The 24,775-nt window shown below is 47.4% G+C and overlaps 1 protein-coding gene and 1 non-coding gene across 4 annotated transcripts in view; both read right to left on the reverse strand.

Annotated features, from left to right (window-relative positions):
* POLA1 (DNA polymerase alpha 1, catalytic subunit) overlaps window positions 1-24,775 on the reverse strand; it is a 360,332-nt gene that overhangs the window by 276,115 nt on the left and 59,442 nt on the right. For all 3 annotated transcript variants that reach the window (XM_032772417.2, XM_032772418.2, XM_032772415.2), the window contains 4 exons: window positions 22,118-22,214; window positions 19,560-19,684; window positions 14,694-14,843; window positions 14,330-14,452 (listed from right to left, as the gene is read on the reverse strand). In XM_032772417.2, the coding sequence (XP_032628308.1) occupies window positions 14,330-14,452; window positions 14,694-14,843; window positions 19,560-19,684; window positions 22,118-22,214 (495 nt within the window). The remainder of the gene's footprint in view (window positions 1-14,329; window positions 14,453-14,693; window positions 14,844-19,559; window positions 19,685-22,117; window positions 22,215-24,775) is intronic.
* Window positions 21,260-21,393, reverse strand: LOC116820155 (small Cajal body-specific RNA 24). The gene has a single exon (XR_004372565.1).

Genomic DNA, 24,775 nt, shown 5'->3' on the forward strand with positions numbered 1-24,775 from the left:
GCGAAAAGGTATTTGTACCCTGTAGATGGGACGGTATACTTCCTTCTCCATATCCTTCGCAGTGGAAGGGATGATGGCTGGGGTCTGTCAAATGGTCTTAGCAATGGCCTGTACAGTCTTGATGAGGGGTAGAACCACCCTCGATGGACCTTCCGGGCCCAGGATATTGACCATCGGGTCCTTCAACTCCACCACCTCCTTGGCCTGCAAGCCCATATTTCGCGCCACCCTGTGAAGGAGGTCCTGGTGGGCACAGCTGTCTATGGGGTGCGGTCCAGAGACAGAGGTGCCTGTGACCACCTCGTCCGGGGAGGATGACAAGGAGGCTAATGGTCAAACAAGGTCCTCCTGACCCTCTGTCTCCAGAGGCCTCCTGTCCTGCCTCTCTGTCAGTGCCAACCACTCCTGGATCAGGCTCAGGAACTGGAGTTGGTCCCAGGGAAGATCAAGCAACAGTACCTCCTAGCTTCCCTAGGGGTGGGGCGACTGGCCGATGCCACCGGTACCCACAGTTCAGAAGTCACCGAATGGGAACCTTTGGATTGGGCTCCCTGGGCCTGGAGGTATGCCATGGGGTCCAAAATGGCCACTGCGCTGGTCCCTGCCGCTGCACAGACCATGGCCCTGCCCCCACCTCAGGCTTTTCATGGCCCAACCAGTGCCAGTCACCCTGAGTATCTGGACCCCGTCTCCAAGTCCGAAGACAGGAACAGGGACTGCGATGGTCAGGGCAGTGCCAAGCGGAGCTGGACTGGGGAGTAGTGTAACGAGGCTGGGGAGTGGTGTCTGGGGTGGATGGCAATTCCACCTCCTCAATGACTTGGCTCAAGGAGTCCAACAAGACCGGATTAGACGGTCCCTGTAGCAGGGTGGACCCCTGCTCCTGCCCTGAAGGGGTTAAAAACAGCCCTGGGAAGGGGCTGTGGCTGGAGAAAGCAGCCTTTAGGCTGGGCTGATTGGGGAAGTTGCTGCAGCAGGGGCCACGCCCCAAACTGAGCAACAGGTCCTCATAAGAAGGCCACAGGAGCTAGAAGCAGCCAGTCTCTCTCTAGCTATAGAGGGAGATGGGCCTGGCTGCCGGGAGCTAGAGACAAAGTACCTGAGGGGAGCAGGGCTGAGGACAGGCTGAGGAGCGGGGGAGCTCTAGCCTAGAAAGCCCCAGGCTGTGGCCTAGCATTAGGCTAAAAGGTACTAGGGGGTTGCAGAGGAAAGCCCAGGAGAAGGCCAAGGGCAGCAGGTCCAAACCCTTTTGCCTATGATGAGTGGCTGAGACTGCAGTCTGCCCCAGTGAACACGGGCTAGGTGGAGACTGGGCAGTAGCCTATACTGAGGCAAAGTGCGGATAGAGGGTGGGGGTCCCCCGGAAAGGGGAAACCCTCAGAGAAAGGGGTGACTACTTGGGGGCAGCACTCCATGTAAAAGGGCACCGGGTCCAGGGAGGGACATGGGGCCAGAGAACAGGTGGAACACGGCCTGCAGAGGGCGCTCCGGAGCTGGAACTGAGCTAATTCCTAGAAGTAACCAGCAGGAGGTGCCGCGGGGGTGAGTCGGCCCGTCTACAGTCCCTCTTGCGGAGCCCAAGTCAACGGTGCTGGCTCCAAAGTCTTCGGCCTTGGGTATTCTTCTCTGGAGCATGCCCCATTGGAGCAGGGATGCCTCGCGTCTCTCTGAGTCCTTCCGTGGTGCCGCTTCTACCATTGCCGCCGGGGCACTGTGCACCAATGAGCTCGCTGCTGGGTCTTGCCAATCCGGTGTAGGTTGTGGTCTGAGTGCCGCCTCCATAAGGAGATGCTTGAGGCAAAAGTCTTGCTCCTTTTTTGTTCTGGAGCTAAACTGTTTACACATTCTGCACTTGTCTCCTTGGTGTGCTTCCCCCAGAGCTTTTAAGCACATGTCTTGGGGGTCACCCATTGGCATAGGCTTGTTGCAGGACTTGCAGGGCTTGAACCCCTGGGACATAGGCATGTAAGACCCTCAAGGAGAACACAGTCGGGGTGGATGGTAAGCCCCCCAGCCCAACAGCTAACTAACTACAAGAACTAAGAATTAAACAACTACAAAATACAAACAGTCCGAATAGAAGCTAGGGAAACGTGCGATGCTTGCAAAGCAAGATGCCACAGTTCCAACGACCGTCACTGATGGTAAGAAGGAACTGAGGAGGTGCTGGGTCGGTCAAAGGGAAGGTGTTGGATAGTATTCTGCACCTCCCTAGAGAAGACCAAGGGTTGCAACCACAAATCCCTCTCATAATACCAGTGACCAAGCTTCTGGATGCTGTATCTGCCATATCAACTGCAGCCCCAAAAGCCATTTTCGAAACCCTCCTCTAGAAGGGAAAGGAACTAGGTTCTGTCCTCAAAGGAAAGTTTGTCCTGAAAAGCCCCCAGCCTGAAGCAGTTATTAAAGTCATACTTGGCTAGCTGGGCCAGGTAATTGGCAATGAGGAACTGCAAGCACACAGAGGAGAAGACCTTTCTTCCCAGGAGATCCAGTCTCTTCAAGCTCTTGTCTGATGGGACATCCCTGAGGTACTGAGACCTATTGCAGGCCACAACAGAATATACCACCAGGGATTTGGGAGCAGGATGGGAGAATAGGAATTCAGCTCCCTTTCCCAGACCAAAATAGCATTTCTCTGCCACTTTAGGTGTGGGAGCAGAGGATGCTGGGATGTGCCAGACCAATCTCACCGGTTCCAATATGGCCTCATTAATTGTGAAAGCCACCCTTACTTGGGCATTAAGGCTGCAGAATGTCCAGCAGTCGATGGTTTGGGTCTTGGACTTCCTCCAGAGATCTGGAGAGCACTAGCCACCCTTCGTAGTAAAGTCCTGGTATTGTCTATGGTCTTCTCGCTTCCCTGGATGAGGCACCCCCACCAGGAGATTTCCGACTGAACTACTGATATCTGTGCTTCTAGTTGAATATCATCCTCTTCCTCCTACACTGACAGAACCAGTTGTTTGCACAAGGAGGAGGAGTCAAAAGGCTCCTAGGTGGGTCCCAGATGTCTGGAATAGGGATCTTATGAGACCCCAATAGGGCCAGAAAGAGGGGCCAACTGTTCGAGGGGGACCCCATGGCCTGGGGGATCATTGGTCTCCTAGGCAGGTCATGTTCATAAGGGTAGCAACCATAAATCCTAGATCACCTGTCCAGGTTTTATTCAGTCTGTGGAGATGAAGGAGGGGTCAGCTCATCAGACCCATTTGAATCCAAAAATCAGTCCTGTTGTAACAGCAGAGCAATTAGAACAGGACAATCCTGCCTGATGGCTGTAAGAAAGAGGGTTTCTGAGACACCAAAGGAATATAGTCTTCTGGCGTAGTAATTTCCCACAGGGGAGCAGGGCGAGACAAGAGAAGAGACTGCGGGGAGAGGAAGAGATCCTCTAGGGCCATATAGGTCTCTGTGCATCCTGGTGTGCAGGGAGTTCTGACGGTCAGCATCAATGGTTCCAGTACATGCCTGGTTGTACAGCGTGTTTTGGGCAGACGCATCAGAAAAGACGGTTACTCACCTTTGTAACTGTTGTTCTTCGAGATGTGTTGCTCATATCCATTCCAAGTAGGTGTGCGCGCGCGCCGCGTGCACGTTCATCGGAAGAATTTTCCCCTAGCAACACCCGGCGTGGCGCCTTTGCAGCACCGCATATATACCCCTGCCGACCCGGCCACTCCTCAGTTCCTTCTTGCCGGCTACTCCGACAGTGGGGAAGGAGGGCGGGTGTGGAATGGATATGAGCAACACATCTCGAAGAACAACAGTTACAAAGGTGAGTAACCGTCTTTTCTGATGCGTCTGCCCAAAACACGCTGTACAACCAGGCATGTACTGGAACCATTGATGCTGACCGTCAGAACTCCCTGCACACCAGGATGCACAGAGACCTATATGGCCCTAGAGGATCTCTTCCTCTCCCCGCAGTCTCTTCTCTTGTCTCGCCCTGCTCCCCTGTGGGAAATTACTACGCCAGAAGACTATATTCCTTTGGTGTCTCAGAAACCCTCTTTCTTACAGCCATCAGGCAGGATTGTCCTGTTCTAATTGCTCTGCTGTTACAACAGGACTGATTTTTGGATTCAAATGGGTCTGATGAGCTGACCCCTCCTTCATCTCCACAGACTGAATAAAACCTGGACAGGTGATCTAGGATTTATGGTTGCTACCCTTATGAACATGACCTGCCTAGGAGACCAATGATCCCCCAGGCCATGGGGTCCCCCTCGAACAGTTGGCCCCTCTTTCTGGCCCTATTGGGGTCTCATAAGATCCCTATTCCAGACATCTGGGACCCACCTAGGAGCCTTTTGACTCCTCCTCCTTGTGCAAACAACTGGTTCTGTCAGTGTAGGAGGAAGAGGATGATATTCAACTAGAAGCACAGATATCAGTAGTTCAGTCGGAAATCTCCTGGTGGGGGTGCCTCATCCAGGGAAGCGAGAAGACCATAGACAATACCAGGACTTTACTACGAAGGGTGGCTAGTGCTCTCCAGATCTCTGGAGGAAGTCCAAGACCCAAACCATCGACTGCTGGACATTCTGCAGCCTTAATGCCCAAGTAAGGGTGGCTTTCACAATTAATNGCGGACCTGGGGGAACAGGCGCTCCAGGCCCTTGAGGAACCTCGAGACCATCGGGTGAGAGAAGACGGAGGAAGCGCCTTCTCCTGGATGGAACGTCGAAATGGCAGCCAGGTGCACTCGCAAGGATGGGAGCCCGAGGCCCTGCTGTTTGAGGTGCCATAGGTATTCCAAAACCACATGGATGGGAGCCTGGGTAGGTGTTACGTGGTGTGTCTGACACCAGCAGGAGAACCTCTTCCACTTCGCCATGTAGGTAGCTCTGGTTGCAGGTTTCCTGCTACCCAGGAGAACTTGCTGCACCGGGGTAGAGCAGCGCAGCTCTGAGCGGCTCAACCAGCCAGGAACCACGCCGTCAGGTGGAGGGATTGAAGGTCGGGATGGAGAAGCCAGCCGTGGTCCTGGGATATCAGGTCCTGATGGATCGGTAGGAGAACGGGGCTGGCTACTGATAGGTCCAGCAACGTGGTGTACCAGTGCTGGCGAGGCCACGCCAGGGCGATCAAAATTACTCGAGCCTTGTCTCTGCGCAGCTTCACCAGGATTTTGTGCACCAGTGGAAAAGGTGGGAAGGCATATAGAAGGTGGGTCGACCAGGACATGAGGGAGGCGTCCAAGATCGAACCCTGGGCGAGACCGTGAAAGGAGCAGAACCTGGGGCACTTCCGGTTTCTGCGGGAGGCGAAGAGGTCAGTTTGGGGAAAGCCCCACCTCCGGAAGAGAGAATGAGCTACGTCCGGTCGAAGGGACCACTTGTGGCTAGAAAGGACCTGCTGAGGTGGTCCGCTAATGAGTTTTGGACTCCTGGAAGGAAGGAGGCCACCAGATCCCTGGAGTGGGCTACAGAAAGCTCCCATAGCCTGATCGCCTCCTGACAAAGAGGGAGAGAGCGGGTTCCTCCCTGCTTGTTTATATAGTGCATCGCGGTGGTATTATCCGTGAGCACTAAGACACAACGGCCTCGAAGGTGATGAAGAAAGGCCTGACAGGCGAGGCGGACCGCCCGCAGCTCCCGGAAGTTTATATGCAGCGACAGCTCCTGAGCGGACCAGAGGTCTTGTGTCCGACGAGACCCCATGTGCGCTCCCCAGCCCACAGAGGATGCGTCCATTGTCACCGATATGGACGGTTGCCTGGGGCGGAATGGCATGCCTGCACACACCAGGGACGGGTCTTGCCACCAACGGAGGGAGTGCAAAACGCTCTGTGGGAGTGTGACGACGACATCCATGCTGTCCCTGCATGGGCGGTAAATGGAGGCTAACCAGATTTGCAGGGGGCGAAGGCGGAGCTTGGCGTTCTTGGGGACAAAGGTGCAGGCGGCCATGTGACCGAGGAGGCTGAGACAGACCCGGGCTGAGGTCGTGGGGAAGGCGAGTAGGCTCTCTATGGCGGAGACTATTGCCTGGAACCGGCTGAGCGGAAGCAAGGCTGTCGCGAGCGTGGAGTCCAAGACAGCCCCAATGAATTCTATCCTCTGAGTTGGCATGAGGATGGACTTGTCGAAATTGATCAAGAGGCCCAAAGTCTCGAACAGTTCCCTGATAACGGCTATGTGTGCGGCGAACTGTGCCTCGGAGGACCCGCGAACAAGCCAGTCGTCCAGGTAAGGGAAGACACATATGCGTTGTCAACGGAGGAAAGCGGCCACTACTGCCATACATTTTCTGAAAACACGCAGGGCAGAGGAAAGGCCGAAGGGCAGGACCGTGAATTGGAAGTGGCAGTCCCGTACTACGAAGCGCAGATAGCGTCTGTGTGGGGGGTAAATCGATACATGAAAGTACGCATCCTTCATATCGAGAGCAGCGAACCAGTCCCCCGAATCCAGGGACGGGATAATAGACCCCAAGGACACCATGCGGAACTTCAACTTCTTTAAGAAGGCGTTGAGTCCGCGGAGGTCTAGGATGGGTCGAAGACCTCCTTTCGACTTGGGGATTAAAAAATAGCGGGAGTAAAACCCTCTGCCCCTGAGATCTTGAGGTACCTCCTCTATGGCTCCGATTTCGAGAAGCGTGTGGATCTCCTGGCAGAGGAGATGCTCGTGAGAGGGGTCCCTGAAGAGGGACGGGGAGGGTGCGAAATAAACTGGAGATGGTAACCAAACTCCACCGTGCGCAAAACCCAACGATCCGAAGTTAGTCGGGTCCACGCTGGGAGGAAGGGAGAAAGGCGGTTGGAAAGCAGGAAAGGAGTCCGGGGAAGGACTGGTGCTCTGCTCTCTATCGCACCTTCAAAAGTTTTGCTTTGGTCCCGGCGGTGGTTTGGCTGAACCATTATTTTGTCCCCCTTGGGAACCAGACTGACGTCTCCGGTTTACACGGCCCCGTCTTCTATTAAAGTCCTGACGAGGGCGTGGTGGGGGGTAGGGGCGCTGAGGTTGTGCCCGGAAGGGCCTCCGTTGGGTCTGCAGCGTGTGCATGCCGAGGGAGCGCATTATAATGCGTTTGTCCTTAAGGCTTTGGAGCCTAGGGTCCGTTTTATCAGAGAAGAGACCCTGCCCCTCAAATGGAAGGTCTTGAATCGTGTGTTGCAGTTCGGGAGGTAAGCCGGAAACCTGCAACCACGAAACCCTCCTCATTGTGACCCCTGACGCAACGGTCCTGGCCACCAAATCTGCGGCGTCAAGGGAGGCCTGTAAGGAGGTTCAGGAGATCTTTTTCCCCTCCTCAAGGAGGCTCTGGAACTCAGGGCGGGAGTCCAATAGGACCAGCTCTGTGAATTTGGCCATGGACTGCCAGGTATTAAAATTGTATCTACTGAGCAGCGCTTGTTGGTTGGCGACACGCAACTGTAGACCCCCTGCAGAGTATATCTTGCGTCCCAGTAGATCCATGCACTTAGCCTCCCGCGATTTTGGGCGGGGGCTGGCTGGCCATGGCGCTCCCTCTCATTCACAGACTGTATGACCAGAGAGCATGGAGGAGGATGGGTGTAAAGGTACTCGTACCCTTTAGAGGGTACCATATATTTCCTCTCCATGCCTCTGGCCGTTGGAGGGATGGACGCCGGAGATTGCCAGATCGAGTCCGCTTTAGCCTGTATCGAGTGGATAAAAGGCAGGGCTACCCGCGTCGGGGCATCCGAAGACAGAATGTCCATGACAGGGTCCTCCACCTCGGGAACCTCCTCCACCTGGAGGTTGATGCTCAACGCAGCGGAGCAGGTCCTGATGACACGGCGGAGCAGGTCCTGGTGGGCTCGTAGGTCGATGGGGGGTGGGCCCGAAGTTGAAGTGCCCGCCACCGCCTCATCCGGTGGAGGAGAGGAGGGGACCAAAGGTTCCTCCTATGGTTCTTGTTCCAGAGGGGGGGCCGTTTCTGGAGCACCCTTAGGGTCCTGGGTCGCGGTTGAAATGTCGTCATCTGCTGGAGGAGGACGACTGACGGTGGCCTCCGGTACCCGACGGGCAGAAGCCGCAGATCGCGACGCCGTGGCGGGATCGCCTTGGGCTTGGTGGTAGGCCCAAGGCGTCCAGAAGGACCACTGCGGCGGCTGTTCCAGACCCTGGGGTTCAGGGAGGAAACGGGTATGGGGGTCCACATCGCCGTAGAGAGCGCTGTCTGGGCGGGACAAACCCGAGGGGCGTCTTGACAGCCAAGGCGGAGCGGACAGTCCGTGAGACTGGTACCGTCGTGTTGGAGAACGGTACCGGGAATCGTACCGGTGCGGAGACTGGGACCGGGACCTACGACCAGCACGGTGCCAGGAGGTCGACCAGGACCGAGAGTAACGACAGCGCGATGGACTCCGTCGAGAGCGGTGCTGGGAGGCAGACCGTCTTGTTGAGTACCGGTCTGGGGAACGGGACCTGGACCGGTGCCGCAAGTATGACCAGCGCTGAGAGTGGGATCGGTGCCGGGACTGCGAGCGGCGTCTGGAAGGCGATCGGCGATGCGAGTGGGAGCAGTGCCGGGACCTCAACCGCGACCGGTGCCTGTCCGTTGCTCCGAGAGACGTTGGTCTGAGCATAGTCGGCTTCCCCGTTGAAGAAAGGACCCGCACCGGCGGTGCCGGAGGTTGAGGCAGGGAAGGCTTAGTAAGGGCTATCAGTTCCCTCGCCGTTGCGAAAGTCTCCGGCGTAGTGGGAACAGCGAGCTCAACCAAGGCATGCGCCGGGGAGCTGTATTGCACCGGACTCAACGGCTCTTGCCTGGCTGGAGTCAATGGTGCTGGGATAACCGGTGCCACGGCAGATGGCAGTGCCGGCCAGCACGGTTTCCCATGCTCAAACTGCGGTGCCGGAACTGCAGCCACAGGAGCCTTTGACTTCTTCACTTTCGGCGAAAGGGAGCAGTGCCGGGCTGACTTCTGCGCCGGAGACTGTTGGTGCCGTGGTGTTCTGGCGGTACCGGCTGCCTCCGGTGCCGACGAAGAACTTCTGCCTGGTGCGGACTGCGGTACGCTCGGTGCTGAAGCTGCAGGGGTCAGGGCCGCCTCCATCAGGAGCTGCTTTAAACACGAGTCCCGCTCCTTTTTAGTCCTTGGCTTAAAGAACTTACAGATATGGCACTTGTCCGTAAGATGGGATTCCCCCAGGCACTTCAGGCAACGATCATGGGGGTCTCCTGTTGGCATCGGCCGACGGCAGGCTGAGCACTGCTTGAAACCGGGAGAGCCAGGCATGAGCCCGGGTCCCGGGAGGTGTGAGGAGGATTAAACCTCAGCCCTCGAACTATATACAATAACTACACTAACAACTACTAGTAACTACTGAGAATTAACACTAAACTATAACTATAACTACGAACTAGAGACAAGAACGGGTGAAACGCTAGGGAGGTGGAGGTCAGCTAAGCCGCACTCCACTGTTCCAACGACCGACACGGGCGGTAAGAAGGAACTGAGGAGCGGCCGGGTTGGCAGGGGTATATATGCGGTGCCGCAAAGGCGCCACGCCAGGGGGCGCCTGCCGACCCGTCCGGGTGTTGCTAGGGGAAAATTCTTCCGACGAACGTGCATGCGGCGCACGCACACCTACTTGGAATGGATATGAGCAAGCACTCGAAGAAGAACCACAAAATCTGGAGCTGCACTTGTAGCTGGCAGATGCAGGAATAATTTGTATAGTGAGGGTGCTGAGAGCCATCGAACCAAATTGTAAACCCAGTATATGATTGAAACCACTTCAAGCCAGGGGAGTGCTGCTGCAGCCCCAGCATCCCTAGTTCCAGCACCTATAGGAAAATGATGGTCCTTGTGTTTCAGTACCAGAGTCACCAACGGAACCAGCAGATCCTTCTTCATACACCCCTTACTCTCCACCCTGGGGGGTTTCTGCGGAGCCAGTTGCTTGGAAGTCTTTGTGTAAGGGCTCGCCTGACTCAATAGGCTTGGGGAAAGGAGTGCACCTTTTATGGACAGTCATAGATGGGGATCTGTCCTTGCATCTACGAGAGTGTCCCTTACTCTCATGGGAAGCCCTTGAGGAAGTCTTTGGGCACATGCTCAGAGGAGAGCTGCTCCTTTGGTGAGGCCAATGTACAGTGGAGTCTTCCTGGCCCAGATCAGAGAGGCCATTAAAGGAGAGGTCTTCTCCATTAAATGTTTTCTAAGGCAAAGCTCATTGGTGGAAATGAGCAACAAATGCTGCACAGCACCAAAATGTGCATCTTACCCAGACGGGAGGGGGAAGAGAGAGAGAGAGTCAGCATTTGTCTTTGACAGCGAAGGATCTAGGGCAGGAGATGCAATTTTTGAAGCCGAAGAGTCTGGACACAGGATCCAGTGTTCTCTCTGGCTCCAGCATTTCAGAGAATCTATAAAATAAGGTTGTAAATAAGTTATTCTTTAGCTTACTTCAGTTGGTCTTAGTGTCCCCATGGGGACTCCAGGCCAGGGAAACAAACTACACTAAGACCAACTGAACTAAGCTAAAGAATATCTTATTTACAGGTTTTCTGAAATTCTGAAGCCGAAGAGGACACTGGATCTTGACTCAGACCATGCGAGGATAAGAAGGAACTGAGAGGGAGTTAACCTTATACCCTCGCTCTGGAGCACGAGGAGATCCACTGCGCAAGTGTGGGCCAACAGACACTGCTTGTTAAAAATCGCTGGACTCAGGCTCATATGTACTCACATGCAGAATACACGTAAGGACCAGAACTTGAAGAACTGACTCTTACTTGTCCAGCAGGAAAAACTCTGAAGGAGGCTCTGAAGGACAGAGCTTTGCACTGGAAATGGTCATGACTATATGTAAATTATAAAAAAATGTCATGTCTGAAGGATGTATGCACATAGAGACAGCCTCCTTCAGCTCAAAAGAAAAAAAACCTTGAGATCCCAGACAGAATTTAAAGTTTTCTATCTTGAACATCCTTAGGTTTTTTTTTTTGAAAAATTTGAGGTCTGTTGCATCTTCCACTTCTATGAGGCATCTCAAGGAGAAAAGCACCACAAAAGACATGCTGTCTTTTGAACTAGGATCCATAGCCCCTCCTACAATGTCTGACGGATGCAAGGACCTCTTCAGTTTCTCTGAATCATAAAGCAATACTTTTGTCTAACACCTGAATACTTAGAATCAGCTAAGAACTCTTCTGCTTGGGCCTTCAAGCATCTAGGTCATAAAAATCATACTGGATGTCAAAACTCTAGTGGAAGTGTGGATGGCATCCACAAAAGCATCCAAAAATGCAGCTACTAATGAGATTTTAAGAGGATCTGTTTCCCAGCTTATGTTCCTCTCTCTCCCCCGTATATTTTGGGGAAGGAGGCCTGACAAGCTGCCCCATTCAGATCAGCTCTGGCAAAACATGTAGATAGACCAGAGGCCCAGAAGGCAACAACAGATGTTGATCACCTTCCCCAGCTCAACAAGGCTCAACAGGAAATGGAATGAAGCCTATATTTCCCTGCTGCCACAGCTCAGAGGAAGAGGATAGAAAAGGAAGAGAGTAAGTAAGGTACTATGCCTGCTTCCCTTTGTTTTATTTTTCAACTAACTTATTTGGGCTTTTTGATTTCCCTTTCTCTTCTTTCCCCTGCCCCTCCTCCCCAGCTCCCTTTCGCAGAAGTTGGTGACAAGCAGATGCTATCTTTTCTCCCTTTGACTATCAGTGTCTTGGAATTTGGGCAAATTATTACTAAAGAATTACTTTAAAAATCTGAATAGGAAATTTGAAATTAACTTGACTGGCAAACTTCATCCTTTCATTTAATGTGCTGCAACATGAATTTCTGGAACTTATCTCCAAGTTGTGGTGGAAGAAAGAAGAGTAATTTTGCCCCTCTGTGGTCTAGTTTTCTGGCCAAGAAGGTGGGTCATTTGAGGAACTAATTGGAACAGTAAAGAACAATGTCCTGGAGGAGATGCCAGTACGTGGAAAGATCACTGATCTGGGGTCAGAGCCAATGGCAACCAAGTTGGCCCCAGACAGCAGCTTGGCAACTTTTCTGTTGTCCCACAAGAAACAGCCTTCTTCCCAGAGGCTCATGAATACATAAGCCAAACACATCTGACTCTCCACTGGAAGGCTATTTGTCAAAAAGGTTGGAAAAGACTGACCCTATACTTACTGTCACTAGTCTGCAGAAAGCTGGTTGATCATGTGGTACTGCCTCTCCTTGTTTCCAGTTGTTAAACTACATTATAAGACAGCTAAAATTACATTAAAACCTCTCCTATTACTTTTCCATGCAAGCAACTGCTGTAATTACCACGAGAGAAGTAGCCCATGAAACTTATTCAGGTTTGTTTACACTATGAAGAAGTTTCAGAACCACTGCACTATAATCCAACCCAACACCACCCCATTTGGATGGCAAATACTGCAGAGAATCCTGTGTTGTTTTTTTAAATCCCATTGGATTATAAAAATTATTCATGTAAAATATATCTACTGGTCTTCAGTTTTAGCAAACACTAGTGCTCATAAATATTTAAGGCTAGATTTGACTTGGCAGTGTTCATATGTTTTCTCCCTTTTCAGAAAGCATTTTTCTTCTTCCACAATATATAAAACTTGTACAAATAGGTTTGTGATACTATGTACTATTTCAGATTAAAACTAAAACAACCCTCCCCAGATATTCTATATCATAAAAGAATAAATTAAAAATCATGGAAGATCAAATTAAAAGGATGTGTACTCAAGGATGGTCACAGTCATTTATTGACGAGATTGAAAGTCTTAATTGTTTAATGATCTCAAGGTATCTATCGCCATCTAGTGAATAACCACTACAATTACTACACTAGTCACTTTACAAATTACAGTTTATTTGTTGGAATCACATACACACGAAATTCATGCTGCCCAAATTTCCCCACTGAAAGCTAACCTATACATGCCTGCAGTTGTACCAGTCTGTACTGAGTTTCCAACATGTCATTAACTAATTACAGTTGTGTCAGATGGGATCTGAATCAGAGATTCCGTTGATGGTATATGTCAGGGGTCAGCAACCTTCAGCACAAGGCCCATTGGCCATGAATGGAGAACTATGGCCTCTGGGAGCTGGGGGGGGGGGGGGGGGGGGGGCTTAATAGTCGAGCCGGAGCAGGTCCGGGGGGGGGTTGGGACATGCCTGCAGACGGGTAATGTAAACAAAATGTCTTGTGGCCCATCAGCAGATTACACTGATGAGCCGCATGCCGAAGGTTGCCGACCCCTGGTCCATGTGCTGCACCTCTCACGTGCACAGCTATGTTGCCCTTCATAGAAGGAATTTCTGCCACGTCACATGAAATTCTTTTGCCATTAAATCCAAGCATGCATTTCTGCACCATCAACATGATTTCAAACAAGTTTTTAAAGAATAATATGTAATCCTGGAGTTTTTAGCCAGCACAACAGACTTGCATGGTCCAACCTACTTTTAATACGTCATCACAGCCAAACCCGCTCTCATCAAAATACTATTCATCAAAGTTAATAATATTGACAGCTTTCCAGTACTTTACACTATATGAATTTCTAACCTCATTTTTGTTTTTCACACCGAATCTTTCTGCAAACATATTTACTGTGCAGCCCTCAACTACAGGATGGTCTGACAACACAGTAAAATGTAGCACTTCAAAATCTGACCTACATCGATTCAAGATACATTCCCTGGAGATTATTCATATCATCTTGTTTACCTATGCATGTATCGTCAGGTGCATAATCATAAGAAACATCATTTAATCACATTTCAAAGAAAAACTTCTTATATGTTACTTTAAATTAGATCCCTAGGTCTTTTCCTGAAATTAGTTTCTTCTCCTTAACCTCTTGTTTCAGACAGCCCACCGCTCTTGCTACTGACAGTAATGCTAATATAAACTGCATTAAGTGGCTGGCAAAAACCTAGGCACCAAGAAGTTAAACACATCAAATGGTTTAAGAAACTGTCCCTTCTAGCTAGAACTCATGGAATGCAGACTAATTCAGGTATAAATTTGTTCAAAACTGTATTTGTCTTGTAGTTCACTTAAGAAGTTGGTACAGTAAGTGTCTGAATCTGAAATACAAGATACTTCTCAAGGATACTAAAATCTTTAGTCTCACTCACACCAACCATTCACAATAACCCCTTGGAAACTTGAAATTTTATTTCCTAATCAAATATTTTCACATTCTTTTTTGTAAGGTTAAATGCGGCGGCTAGGGTGCTCATTTTTTAAAAATAACGAGAAAATGATGGGAAGACAGACAGAATAATACAGACGTTATAAAGAAAAAAGAATGAAATCAAGGTTTTTATTAATCAAGTTTGTCCATTTTAAAAAGCTGTTTAATGACATACCTCTCTCCCTTTGTGTGTCACCAAAGCAGCCAGAGGCTTGGCATAGAATCTACTGTAGGAAAACCCCAGACAGCCATACATGCTATTAGCTGTAAGCTTCAAAGCCTTCTGCCTGATATCATACTGAAAAGGAACATAACCAGTACATTAATCACCAAAACCACCAAACAGAAGTTGAATGCAATCTTATCAAGTACTCACAGTTATTTCTGACACCTATCACCTCTCTAAACCACAACTGAGCATCTTACAATTTGTTTCTAACCTCCATTTACTATTAAAGTAATCACTCCTATTCTGTAGTCTGACCAATAGACTTAAATAAGGTATAGTGAAGGCAGAGGAGGTCTTCCCTAAAACACACCTGTAAATAGAGGTCAGGATTTAAATCCGGCTGTTTCATCAATTGCTTGACTTGTCGCCTTCTCTCCACCAGCTTTCTGATCTCTTTAGGCAAAATTCCCATTTCTAGAGACGGATCTGGTAGTTCTGGAATTTCTTCTTGCACTCCATCCTGTCAAATGATCATTTAGTTTATCAAATATTTGCTTTAAAAATAGATTTTAGTCTATTAACAAGCAAGAAGAACATGAAAAATTTAGTTTATTTCTGCAGAGTAAAAAAAAACTGCACTCAACAGTACACAGTTTAAGATGGCAGAAGTGAAGGTGGTTTTCATGCTTTTCGGCTGTATTAATTTGGTGCTGCAGAACCACCGGTAGGTAATCCCAGAATTTGCAAGTCTATTTTTGTCTATTCACTGCCAGTACACTAGCAACTCTTCTAATGCACCCCAAAAGACCTGGCTCTCAGATGTCACACTAGGAACAGAAACCAAAGCTTTCTGGGGTAAATGAGTACCACTGCAAGAAGACAGGTTAAAAATGAATTGTTTCAGAGCCGTAGGGACAAGAGTTCCAGATACCAATTCTACTTGAAGGAAAGAAAGAGAGCCTATCAGCTTGTCTATATTGATAACTTAGTTTGTGGCAAGGTAGGGTGTAAATCTACCTCACACTAGCTTGTCACGCACTAATTGTTCATGTGAATCCTGCTGCTGCACCCTCAAAGTTCCATAGCGCACTTTGATCTACTTCACTTTGACACAGGAGCAGGATACAGACAGATAATTAGGGCACAGCAGACTAGTGCAAGCTAGATTCACACCCCAGCTTGCCACACAGAGTCTGCATAAACAAACCCTAATCTCCAGGTGAAAGAAGTAGATAATATTAAGCGTGAAGATTGGAAGACAGCATCTGGAGGGGTGATAATTTCACATTTTGCTTCTCAGATGAGTAATTCTGACTTTCATATTTAAATATTATTGGAAATGGTTATGAAAGCTATCTTGAATGATATTGCCTTCCTGATTCTCATACCACCACAGAATTTGCTTTTGAAAGAAGGACAATGACAAGCAACATGGCTTCTCACTTAAGCTGCGTACAGAGGGAGTTATTCTAACTTGAATGCTTTGCCAATAAAAGCCATAATGAGGTAACTCCCACAAGTAATTCCTCTCCCCTTTCCAAGTGCATAGTTTTAATAAATAAAGAATATCGGAAAGACGCATAAATCACTTTACATCTCAATTTCAGTGTGATAACTGTGTCCACATTTGGAATTTAAAGCACAAAATACACTCTATTTTCAACTTTATTCCTTTGAGCTTTCAAAGGGAACTGATGTTTAAAAACTGTGTTCTCAGGCAATACTGCTAAGATGAAGCAAGTGTTTGCCAACCTATTAGAGCAGGGACAAAAAGTATCAAAAACAGTGGAGGCCTTTGCAGACACTTTTCAAAAAAGAGCAGCTTTATATATATATTATAGTTTACAGCTAAGAGACAAAAGAATGTATTTAAATCATAGAACAGAATATCAGGATTGGAAGGGACCTCAGGAGGTCATCTAACCCAAACCCCTGCTCAAAGCAGGGCCAACCCCAACTAAATCAGCCCAGCCAGGGCTTTGTCAAGTCTGAGCTTAAAAACCTCTAAGGACGGAAATTCCACCACCTCACTAGGTAACCCATCCCAGTGCCATCCCATTTCCATTAACCTGAAGTTTCCTAATACACCTATCAGGGGAAAAAGCACTCTTATTGTTTCAGGGATTTATAATTAAGAAAACACTGCCCGGCTTTGCAAGTTACAGACCAACATGTAAAGTCAAGGACAGCCTTAACCAACAAACTGTGTCGTTATTGGCCTCATAGGGATGGGGTACCTACTGTGCAGTGGTTTGCACATTTACAAATACTTTCTGCTACATGCCCATGGATTTTCTTTGGATCCAAACACTCCAAATTAAGAGATGTACATAACTGTACAGATATAAACCTTAAAGGATTCCAACTTTTAAACTGTGCCTGCATGTGAACATGGTGGCAAAACTACAAGCACTTTCATAAGCTTCAATTAATCAGGCATTAGCCTAGGAGACAAAAAAGTGTCAGAAGTGGAACGATACACTCCTTACTAACTTGAGAAGAATGAACCGAAAGTTTCTGTGTTAACGAAGGACACATGTATAATTATCACCACAAAAGAAAAAAGAAAAAAATCTAAATGTCAACAGCCCAGAAAGTTATATAGCTATTGCTGAAGATGGATCATTCAGAAATGTTACGTTCTTTGATTCAACAGTTCACCCTGATCTAAAAGACAACCAAGAGTCACCTTCAGCCAGGGTGGATTAAAAATAAAATAAATAAATAAAATTAAAAAAAAAAACAATTTAGAAAAAAAACAGTTTTTAATTTAAATTAAATTAAGGTTTAGTCTTAAAAAATAAAACCTATTGAAAATTAAATCTGACACTGACAACCCATGTTAGAGCCTAAATGATTTTAATGGACTATACAAACAAATACAAACAAACAAAAAACAATCTATGTTTACTGGCAAGTTTTAAAGAAAGTCACACCACTGAACTGGTTGAAATCACTGGCTAAGCAGAGTTTATTGACTCTGCTGTTGTGTTCCAGAAGGTGCTGAGTTCATGTTTACATAGTCCATTAACATGAACTGGGTACTTTTTAGTGCACACCAACACGGTCTACGTGGGGCAGTTAGACCACAACGTTAGACCTTTACAAATTACATCCGCTCTGGCATACTTCGCCGATGCTGTGCAGACAAGTCCTAGATGTGAGAAGATCAGATTTCCTAGTGTACAATCTTGAAGGACATGGCAATCAGAAACAAAATCAGTTCAATTCACTGAGTATGGACAATATCTTTTTTTGTTTAATAAAATCAGTTAGTTTTAAATGCAAAACTGTTTTAAATCAGCGTTTTTTCTTATGTATCCAGCACATTTAAGGTAGTTTTATTTATTTTTTAAAAAAGAAAAAGAAATGCTGATTTTGTGAATTTTTAACTGAATTTGAATTGCCACCTAAATAGAATTTCACCCAGATCACATGTAAAAAGTTAATCACCTAATAAATAAATGATTCACCATTCTCTAATACAATACAAATATAAAAATTAAGTATCTGAATAAATGCAAGTTACGCTACATAACTGCTTAAATAAATGTATATAGCTATATAGTGTATCCTCTTGATTGCAAAAAGAAGGACCAAATGAAGTGTGAAGGATATATTTAGTTGCAAATCAATGCTTTCTTTAATGGTTACCAACCAATGAGAATCAACCTTATTTTAGGAAGATAATCATGTTTTGTATTTGTACTTTTTAGTTAAAATTGATGATTTAAAATCATTAGTAAAAATTTGTGATTTAAATAGCTTTGATTCATTTTATCTGCACCCCCCAAACGCAGCAGGCACAGAACAGGCTTCCTGAATTGACATACTGTTTATTCCATCATTGAACCCAACTGAAGGGGCACACTGCCAGTCTGGAGCTCAAGTACCTAGTACCACAGAGACAGTCAAACACCCCTGGTGGCTCCAGCCAATTCATATTTTCCAGTTAAACATTTTCGGTGTTCAGGACTGTAAAACAGAGTATGCCCCATGGAGCATACATTGTGCATCAGATAGCCAATACACTCCAGAGACATAATACACCAAGTGAAGGTCCAACTTCACAGCTCTATCGATTTCCCCCAATCTCATTTGGTAAATTGCAGTTGAAAAGTTTCATAGACGAAATGTTTTTATAAGGATAACCATGAATAAGGAGGGTGTTTGTTCCGCTGAACAGAATGGGGGAGTTCCAAGCATAAAAGGACCAATATGGAAATATGAAAAGATGAGCATAGAAACAGGGCTGGCTCCAGGGTTTTTGCTACCCCAAGCAAATTAAAAAAAAAAAAAACGGCGCTATCACGATCTGTGGCACTTCTGAAGTGGTGGCGGTAGAGCTGCCGCCGTCTTCGGCGGCTGGTCCTTCACTCTGAGAGGGAGAGAGGGACCAGCCACCGAATTGCCGCCAAAGAGCTAGACGTGCCACCCCTCTCCGGACGTGGCCGCCCCAAGCATCTGTTTGCTGGGCTGATGCCTGGAGCCGGCCCTGCATACAAGGAGAATACAAAAGGCAAGTTTAGAAAAGCAGCTTGCAAGGAACTGCAGGAAGAAATTAAAACAGATACGGGTGGAGTGGTGTAGTGACTAAAAGGGGAGAAGGATTAGAAGCGTGAACCCAAGTGTGAAGACAAAAAAGCCCATGGGAGAAGGACAGAATGGCAAGACAGAAAGTTTATTTCTGTAGTCCTCCTGCATCTGTACAAAAGCACATGCATGGAGGCCAGGGATGAGGGAAAAAAAAACAAAAACATTTCATTAGTTTGGATGAGAGATGATAAGGCACAGAAAAGGGATTTAGCAGCAGAAAAAAGGTTCATTGTATGGAAGTTGTAGAGGAAGAAGAGACAGGATTAACTAAGCCCTCAATAAATCCTCTTGCACTGAAGAGGATAAGGAATGGAACAACATGCCAGGGGTGCAAGCATGATGAGTATTTATTGAAAGGAAATAGATGCAACAGTTACAGATAGCACATTCAAGGAGCTTGGAAGCAAAAAGACAATTCCCTAGATTGCGTTCTTCCTTGCAGCAACTATTGTCCTCCTTGCAGGTTTGGAAATCACCTAGCACATAGCGAGTGCTACCAAAAGTAAAAATAATGATAAGAGGGTATTGAGATAAGTATGTAGGATCAGTTTCCAGTCAGAATGCTGTTACAATTTAATTCACATGAAACACACTAAAGATTTGAACCTCAAATCAGAACATTAATAAAGCACACACAAACCTCTGCCCTTTTCTGTGCATCTGATGACACTCTCTGCACTGTGGTAAAACATATGTTGAACTCCTGGATAATTGAAGGGTACAAGCTGTTGAAGTCCAGAAGCAAAATAAATGTGTCATAAAAACCTGAAATAGAATACAGAGTAGAAGGTATAATACAGTGTGAGGATTGATATACACCTCCACCTCGATATAACGCAGGCTCGCATACAACACGGTAAAGCTCTGACACACTGCTCTGAACAGCATGTTAAGGGTGCCAGGCCAGGACGGGACTAAGGGATTCGATAAGGGGCAGAGGGTCTTGGGGGTGGTCAGGGGATCCCCCCCATATGGTCTGGTATCCCCCCCATAGGGTCTGGGGGGCAGGTGTTGTGAGAGGGCACTTTTGGGGGCCCCGCAGTCCCAGAGTGGCCCGGAAGATTAGTGGGGGGCCGGGAGCAGCCCACTCTGCTTCCCTCACCCCAACTCCAGCTGTGTTGCTCAGGGGAGGGGACTTGCGGGAGGGGACACCCCCCGCCCCCCGCACTCACCAGCAGTGGCAGAAGTGGAGCAGCCCAGCCCCAGTTAGCTCCGCTCCACCAGCTCCCAGCCGCAGCACTCCACTTCCCGCCACAGGTGAGTGCAGAGGGCATCCTTTCCTCAACCTCCCCACACTCACCTGCGGCAGGAAGCGGAGCGCCACAGCTGGGAGGCGGCAGAGTGGAGCGGGCTGCGGCCATGTTGCTCTGCTTCCCGCCGCAGGTGAGTACAGGGAGCATCCTTTCCGCACTCACTGGCGGTGGGAAGCCCCAGCCAGCTCCACTCTGCCAACTGCCAGCCGCGGCGCTCCGCTTCCCGATGCGGGCGAGTGCAGGACCTTTCCCCAGCCGCTCCCCAGCAACACGGCTGGGGCTGGGGCAAGGAAAGCAGAGCGAGCTGCGTCCGCGTCACTCCACTTTCCATCGCAGGTGAGTTGGGGGGGGGGGGCGGCATCCCTTTTCCCAGCCTCCCTGCACTCACTGGCAGCGGGAAGCGGAGAGTCGTGTCTAGAAGCTGGTGGAGTGGAGCAGACTGTGGCTGGGCTGCTCCGCTTCCCGCTGCTGCTGGTGAGTGCTTGTCAGGGAGAGGGGGGTGGATAGGGGTCGGAGCAGTCAGGGGCCAGGGGATTGGGTAGAGGGTGGGGTCCTGTGGATGATTAGGGATGGGGGTCTCTGGAGGGGGCAGTCAGGGAACAAGGAATGGGGAGGAGGAAGCAAGTTTGATATAATGCGGTCTCGCCTATAACACGGTGAGATTTTTTGTCTCCTGAGGACCACATTATATCAGGGTAGAGGTGTAATTATTCATCCCCACTAGGTACCTGATCCAACTCCCATTAAAGCCAAATGAAAGATTTCCATCAAGTTTCAGGGCCCAATTCAGTAACTATAAATAAGAAATTTGACTAATATGGATGCATCTGTAGTGGGGGAGGAGAACACTTCACCCAATGAAGTGGGGAGATTTGGGAGAGGGCTGTGAGTGTCAGAAGTTTTTGAAGGAAAAGAAGTAACCCCCACTCACATATTACATGGCTGAACCCAGACTAAGCTGAGTGTTGCCAGTCTACACTGTGTTCCGTACAAGCCTGAGAAGTAGCTTGGGTTCAGAGACCAGTGCACTACGTGATGTGTCTAGTCCTCAGAAAAGGTTCAGACGTGCTATTAGCCAGTGATTAATGAATGTCAGAAGTGGAACGATCTAACTCCTCTTAACTTGTCAGGGTTAAACAGATAGCTTCTGTATTACTCTAGGATGCTTTTGTACAGTTATCACCATATACAGGAGAAACTAAGAAAAACCTTAAGCATCCATTAGCAAAACATACACATCCTATACACCAGGGATCGGCAACCTTTGGCACACTCCCCGCCAGGGTAAGCCCTCTGGCAGGCTGGGCCGGTTTGTTTACCTGCCGGCCGAACATGCGGATGCGATCACGTCTCCCACAGGCTGCGGTTCACTGTCCCAGGTCACTGAGGGCAGCGGGAAGCGGCGTCCAGCACATCCCTTGGCTCGCACCGCTTCCTGCCGCCCCCATTGACCTGGGAGAGCAATCGGCTCAACCTGCAGACGCGGCAGATAAACAAACTGGCCCAGCCCGCCAGGGGGCTTACCCTGGTAGGCTGCGTGCCAAATGTTGCCCATCACTGCTATACACAATCAAAACACAAAAAACCCTAATTTCTCCCCGATGCTGCATGAAAGCTATACTACTCTACTGGCAAATGAAATTAAGCATTTTCTCCTGTTTGTTCCCGAAATGAAAAGCACATATATAAAGTTACTTCTGCATCTATATCCTTACAAGAAAGTTGTGCTACATTGCTTCTCCCCCTCCTCCCACCTTCTCAAGATTCTGGTCTTTCTACTAATCATCATTCTGGATTTTTTTCCTTTCATTTACAAAGGGCTTGGGGATTTTCCCTACCTTTTGCTTTGAAATGGTAATATAACAGCATTTTAGTTTAGCTGGAGCAAACCTTCACATTTATGACCCAATACACTGTTATGAGCAGTAAAATTGCCAAATCTTACCCACTTTCGGATCCAAGACTAGACCCCCAGCATATGCTGCCTTCTTTCTCCCTATCTTTGATTTATTCTGATCTTCAACATCTTCATCTTCATCCACCTGTATGTGGCACAAAAAAGTCCAATATCTAGCCTCTTTTTAAAATAAATATCAAGTTTCTAACTTAGAACTCTTAATTTACAAAAGAAAAAAAAATTGGAATGAGTGGGATAAGAATGGAGTTTTTTCTGACAGACTTCTACTAAACGAATATTTTTATCAATATCCTGATTAAGGATCTTTCCATCACAAAATTGCACTATGATCCAGTGCTCTGGGAAGAGAATGATCACAAAAGATTAGAATCTTTTAGGAATCGTCACCATGGAACAGAGCACTAGTTATGTTGTGTGGCAAATGGTGGAGAGAAAGTGAAGTTATTTTAAAAGATTATTGAGTTAATTTAAGCCCAAAAATCTAATTTACGAAAATAGTGTTTTTAAAAGAATGTAACACATTTAGATCAATAGCAATGCTTGCATTTTTTTTTATTCTGATAAGAATTTTTTTTATGAATTAAACATTGCCTCAGTGTAGTAGTACAAGTAAGGGAGAAAGTGAAACTGATTATAATCAAACCATGAAAGTGACTGCTGCTGTTGGGTGTCTGCTGTACACCGAGAATGTCCCTGGTATAGTCTGAATCTGTTCTCCTGGTGATGGACTCAACATGGGTGCTTCCACTACCAAACCCAGTATGAACAGAGCGAGTTGCACCACGGCTTGCTCCTTTCTGCTCATGTTTGGCACCATATCAGACTTGGTGGGCTTATCACACAACAACTTTTTCCTGTGCCTCTCTTTGTGTGAGGATACTATGCTCCTTCCTGAGCAACTACCCCACTGTTCAGAGCAGTCCTTTTTGATGCCAAAGTATCACTTCCCCTACAAGTTGCCTATCTGCCTGAGGGACCGCTGGACAATACAGGCCTGACCATTAGACGGGTCTTGAAGCATAGCTCTTCTGGAGCCAATACCACCTTCATGGATCATTCCAGAAGAAAGAGCTTCAGCCTCATATCTTGCAACTTGAAGTCGTTGCAGAGAAAGATAGGCAGACCAAGCATCCACTAGGGATATGGGATTCTCCCAGGCAGAATAGGCACTTGCTGTGTGAGTCTATCAGGAGGATTAGCCCTCAAACTTCCACACATAGTAAGCAAGAACCTAGCTGACGTCCAACCTGCTAGACTTAGCTCAAGCTAAACTCCAAACCTTCTAAGAATGAGGAGCACAGGGTACATGTGCACCCCTGTACACTGTTAGTCAAGAAAAATCCAGTCTTGCTGTGACACATGGCTAGAAAGGGTTCAACATCCTGCAAAATAAATAACTCTGACATGCAGGGAGATAAATGTTTGTGGTTTTGTGTATTTACATATGTATGAGTAGGGTCAACAATGCAATCAACAGTCCCGGTCTATGCTGCATTCTGATAATTCAGAGGTCAAAAGAACATCCTAGCAATTAAATGAATTGTAAACACGGGTATCTCTCTTTTAAATGTATAGCAAATGATCTGTGAATGGTGGAGGAACAAGCAAATTGCCTTATGTTAATTCTATAGGTAAGTACCGGTGATGGATCTCCTTCAAAGTCATCCTAATAACCTTTTGTTCCCTGAGGAACTCCAACTTGTCCAAGAGAACATAAAATTGTATAAAAGACCCTTGAGTCCCGATTCTGTCATCTCAGATCTGCTTAGGCTTCATCAGGGGAAATTGGAGTCACAAGACTGAGGTCCCTGTTATGCTGGTATGCCCTGAATATGATATTTGGACATTGGACTATAACCTATGAACTATTTCTAAAAACTCTTTGCAACTACAAAGCTCACCATCTCCGCTATGAATCTGCACCTAAAATGAACTGAACTTGTGTCTGTATGTATATCGAGCTTTTAACCATACTCTCTCTTTTGTTTAAGAAATTTTAATTTAGTTAATAAGAATTGGCTGTAGTGTGTAATTGGGTAAGATCTGAAACATTCATTAATGTATTCGATTCTTTGGGATTGGTAGAACCTCTTTTTTATGATGAAATAAAATGTTCAGAAATCATCATATGTGACTTAGCGCCTGGATGGAGGCCCGAGGCTGGATCACTTTAAGGGAACTGTGTTGTTTGGACTTCCGAGTAACCAGTAAGGTAGTAAAGAAGCTGTTTTATGCTGGCTTGGAAAATCTAAGTATTAGAATATCCACCAGCTTTATGGTGATTGTCCCATTCTTTGCTGTTCACTCTAATTGACTGACCACAGCCAGCCTCCACTGAGACATTGGTCGCATTTGCACGCAAATTGCATGCACACCTATAGTGGGACACAAATGTGATGAAAATATTAAGAAAGTTTTTTCTGAAAACCTTATTGATATCTATAAGGGTCTTTTCAACAAGGGAGAAACTGACTGGTTCACAGAAAAATAAAGGAACTGATTATATACCAAGTACCATTAGATGTACAAATTAAACACAAAAAAACCTGAAAAAAATATGATAAGATTACTGAGCTTGAAAGAAGTAAAGTGCTTCTGTAATTATAGTAGGTAAAAAACTTCAGACAGCAATGTGTTTTTTCAAGTTGACAGTGTCCTTTTATCAGAGGGGTAGCCGTGTTAGTC

The sequence above is a fragment of the Chelonoidis abingdonii genome, chromosome 1 (assembly GCF_003597395.2).
Source record: "Chelonoidis abingdonii isolate Lonesome George chromosome 1, CheloAbing_2.0, whole genome shotgun sequence".
NCBI lineage: Eukaryota > Metazoa > Chordata > Testudines > Testudinidae > Chelonoidis > Chelonoidis abingdonii.